The 4558-nt window shown below is 29.4% G+C and overlaps 1 protein-coding gene across 1 annotated transcript; it reads left to right on the forward strand.

The window, feature by feature from the left end:
- Window positions 1-484: 484 nt before the first annotated feature.
- Window positions 485-3388, forward strand: LOC112747108 (probable zinc transporter 8). Its single transcript, XM_029292956.1, has 3 exons — window positions 485-1147; window positions 1480-1629; window positions 3083-3388. Exons 1-3 carry the CDS (start codon window positions 485-487, stop codon window positions 3386-3388), a joined length of 1119 nt encoding a protein of 372 aa, XP_029148789.1.
- Window positions 3389-4558: the final 1170 nt, after the last annotated feature.

Raw genomic sequence — 4558 nt, forward strand, 5'->3', positions numbered from 1 at the left:
ATATTACAATACATTATTGAATATAATGTTAAATATTTTTATATTAACAAAGTTAAATTAAAAAAATTTGCTTTTTTTCCCGAGAAAATGCTTCATTAATTATTCCCAAAACTTAAGGTAAGTTTACTACTAATATTATTTCAAGTGTTTTGCCAAATCACTACCTCATTGTAAAAAAAGTGAGGAAAGTAACGTGTTTACTATTCACCATATGCATGAGCGCCTTGTTCGAGATAACTCCCAACACACGCCGCACTCCATCAACCTCACTCTTAGAAATTTGGTCGAAATACCCCTCAAACATGCAACAACAGATACACTAAGCCCTTGCAATGTTCTCCATCAAGGTCATTAGAGTAATTCCCACATTTTAAACTAAGACTCACAAATTGGTCAATCTAAAGTTTCGCCAAACCAAAGCACTATATTAACAGTCATAACAACTCATAATTTCTCTCTAACTCTCATTCTCTCACTTTCAATCATGGCTATTACACCAATGAATTCAAACCGCATCTACAAGATTATTATTGTTATTTCCTTTCTTGCACTCACAACTTGCCCGGTTGCCTCGGCCGAGGAATGCACTTCGAACCATGAAGGAGAATGTCACAACCGGAGCAAGGCGCTCAAGTATAAGATAATAGCAATGTTTGCAATTCTGGTGACGAGCATGATCGGCGTAACGCTGCCGACGCTCTCACGCATTGTGCCGGCAATTCACCCAGACCGTGACCTCTTTGCGTTAGTGAAGGCCTTTGCCTCCGGTGTCATCCTTGCCACAGGTTACATGCACGTATTGCCAGACTCATTCAATGATCTCATGTCGGACTGCTTGCCGAAAAATCCATGGCACAAGTTCCCATTCACTACATTCATCGCCATGTTTTCCGCTATTTTCACGCTCATGGTGGACTCTTTCTCCATCAGTTTCTTTAAGAAGAGAATCCCTGTTTCTTCTTCTCCTACTACTACTAGTGATTTTTCGGAGAAGAACATTGAAGTTGATGGTGGTTGCCGCGAAGTGAATAAAGAATTGGAATTGCTTAGTCACAGTCACACTCACGGTCATGAGATTGAACATGGGAATGGAAACATGAAAGTTGTGAGTGCGGAACAGTTGCTACGCTATCGTGTTATCTCTCAGGTTAGTTGCCTTAGCTGGTAAACTACCAAAATAGTAGTAAAAAGCTTATACCATTAACAAAAAAAGAACCCCAATAAATATGAATGATAAATAAGTTTTCGAAAAAATTATAAACGTGATAACAATAATAAAACAATATCATATTTTGTTATAAGTGACAAATAATATGGTTTGTTATTTTATTCTGTTTTTGTTATATGCATATAGCACTACTAATCTTCATTTTATTATTGTTGTTGATGGTGAATTTTGAGCTTGTGGGTTATGTTTATTATTTATTGTTTGGTGTATGAATTGTGAGATATAGTTGTGTGTATATAAAACATATGCAGGTGTTGGAGCTAGGGATTGTGGTGCATTCAGTGGTGATTGGTTTGTCATTGGGAGCTTCAGATAATCAATGCACAATTAGGCCTCTAATTGCAGCACTTTGCTTCCATCAAATCTTTGAGGGAATGGGCTTAGGAGGTTGCATACTTCAGGTTTAATTTGTTGATCACCGATATATATCTTTATTATATTTTCTTATGTTAAAAAAAAAATAACTACACCAAAAAATAATACTAGTTAATTTTATTAAAATCAAATTTTCTTAACTACTAATAATGAACTAATGAAACAGTGGATCAATAAATATTAGAAAAGTTAGTTTCTAGTCTTTTTCCTAACAACAACAACAAGAATAATAATAATAATAATAATAATAATAATAATAATAATAATAATAATAATAATAATAATAATAATAATAATAATAATAATAATAATAATAATTACTCATGTTTTTCTAAAATAATTTTCTATTTTTAAATATATAAATAAACTAAGAAAATAATTAAAGAATTTTAAAGTTACAAAAAATTGAACCTATTTAAAAAAATTATATTAATATTTTTTTACGTATTCCATTTCTTTTCTTAATAACTTAGTTCAATCAAGTCATTGTGTAAATCTATAATTAAAAACATATATTAAATATTCTCACCAATTTTCGTTTAGTTTGTAAAAATAATATCTTTTTTTGGTGTCTCTATTTTCATTTATAGTATTTTCGAGTTTTACAATTTTAAATGTGAAAAATTGAGAATAATCGAAACAAAATTTCTTTATTGTTACATATTTTATTTTTTACAGTTCTCTAAAGTAAATATAAAACACTAAAAATGATTTAATTAGTATGTTAAAAGTGATAAAATAGATTGATTCTTATATTTGAATGGTTTAATCCTAGTAATTTAACAGTTGGATAATACTGGTCGGTTTTTATGGTATTCAAAGAATAAAGAATAATAAAGGAAAAAATATCTAGAAGTGTAATATTTATTGAGATAATAATAATTATGATAAGAGTGAATTACCATTTTGGGTTCTAAAAATCTTTATTTTTTAACAAAATGACTTTTAAAAGAATAAAATAATATTTTGATCTTCCAAAAATAATGTTAATTTGCAAAATATACTAAGAATAAAAAAACATACTCAAAAAAAGACTCTAGAGGTCGAAATGTATACTTAGGAAAAAGATATTCTGTAAATTTAATAATTTTATTTTAAGTAAATTCTTTTTTGAAATTTTTTTGGTAAAAATATAAATATTAAAAAATACTCTATGTATTGAATGTTAGGTAAGTCTTCTGTATGTACCTTCTGAACAATTTCTACATGTTATAACAAAAAAAGAATTCAAATGTATGAGTTGTTTGCTCATTATGAAAAAATACTGTATTTTATCAAATTGAGACAATTTTTTCAAGCTTAATTGTATTTCTTTTTTTTGAAAATTATTTTGTCAAATACTAAATTATTTGAGATCAAAATGATTTACTCTATACAACTTTATGTGAAAAAGAAAGTAACTAAGAATGATTTAATATATAAATAGATACTCATCTAACGAATATATATTTCTTTTTCATTATCTTTTTATGGGAACAGGCAGAGTATGGGATAAAGATGAAGTGCATTATGGTATTCTTCTTTTCCGTGACAACCCCATTTGGAATCGCATTGGGGATAGCTCTGTCGAAAGTATACACTGACACAAGTCCAACCTCACTCATAGTTGAAGGTGTTTTGAATGCTGTGTCTGCAGGACTTCTCAATTACATGGCATTGGTAGAGTTATTGGCCACTGATTTTATGGGCTCAAAACTTCAAAGTAGAATGAAGCTTCAAATTTTTTCATATCTTTTTGTTTTGCTCGGAGCAGGAGGCATGTCAATCATGGCAATATGGGCATAGAAAAAAAAAAGAAAAAATGAAGAAAGAAAGAATAGAGTAGAGATTTTAGAGAGGGATTGCTTTTTACCTTATTTTTTTTTCTCACATGCTTTCACTAGTTGACACGGGAGAAGTAGAAACAAAAAAAGAAAAAAAAAAGAAAAGAAAAAAAAAGAAAAGAAAAGAAGAGTTCTCAGATTTCATGGGTTATTTATTTACAATCAAATAGTTTGTGTAGCAAAATTATTTCTCTTGTGTACTCTTATGTACTCATGTACTTATAGAGACGATGATAATAGTTGTTATTGTCATCGGCGATGTTGAAGAAGCTATGGTTGTTGTCTGTCTAGTATTCAACTCCCCAACTTTCCTTCTCACGCAAATTAAACCAAACTAAATTTTTATTCCTGTTCTCCTGTGTACTCTTTTTGTTTAAAATTAATTTAATAATGTCATTTTTTTAAATTAATTTTACCGTACTCATAAATAACTAATACAATAATACAAGTATGTTTGTTTTTATTGAATTAAATTAAATATATTTGTAATTTTAAAATTTAAAATTATTTATTGGATGAAATGAAAAAATAAAAATCAAACAAACATAGCAACAATTCAATTATACACACATCTCGGTGACTGAGATGCCAATTAGAACTTTGTACATATCTCGGGTACAAAGACCCTTTACGAATTTTGCACATATCTCGGATACTCAGTACCCATTTCGCTCTTGTGACACAGATTGGGGTTTGAGTACCCGAGATCTGTTAATTTTTTGAAACCCTTGGTAATCGAGATGTGACACATTGTGTATTTATGTAATTATGTTCTATCTTATATATTTTTGTAAATTATGTGTTTATTTAATTCAAATAAAAAATCCCCAACTTCATATCTCTAATATTGATTTCTCATTATAATTTCAGAGAATTTTTTTATATTTTGATTTTGATTTGGTTTTATCTATTAGGATATTAATTATTTTCATTAAATTAACACACAACACAACTTGAAGATAGAAGCTACGTTGAAGTGAAACGTGAGTTTTTTCACGGCATGACTCTTCTTCGCTCAGGGGAGACTCCTTATGTCTCTCACGTCACTTCAATCGCAACTGCATTGCATTGTCTTCTATTAGGTTTGTTCCCTGAGATTCACTTTAAATTATATAGATTGAAGCTTTGAGTA

This window comes from Arachis hypogaea, chromosome 15, assembly GCF_003086295.3.
Source record: "Arachis hypogaea cultivar Tifrunner chromosome 15, arahy.Tifrunner.gnm2.J5K5, whole genome shotgun sequence".
Taxonomy (NCBI): domain Eukaryota; kingdom Viridiplantae; phylum Streptophyta; class Magnoliopsida; order Fabales; family Fabaceae; genus Arachis; species Arachis hypogaea.

Excerpts from the sequence above, each read along its gene's own strand:
- LOC112747108 (XM_029292956.1), top strand. The coding sequence starts at position 485 with ATGGCTATTACACCAATGAATTCAAACCGCATCTACAAGATTATTATT. Across the intron at positions 1,148-1,479 it reads GCTATCGTGTTATCTCTCAG|GTGTTGGAGCTAGGGATTGT; the intron begins GTTAGTTGCCTT and ends AAACATATGCAG. Across the intron at positions 1,630-3,082 it reads TAGGAGGTTGCATACTTCAG|GCAGAGTATGGGATAAAGAT; the intron begins GTTTAATTTGTT and ends TTATGGGAACAG.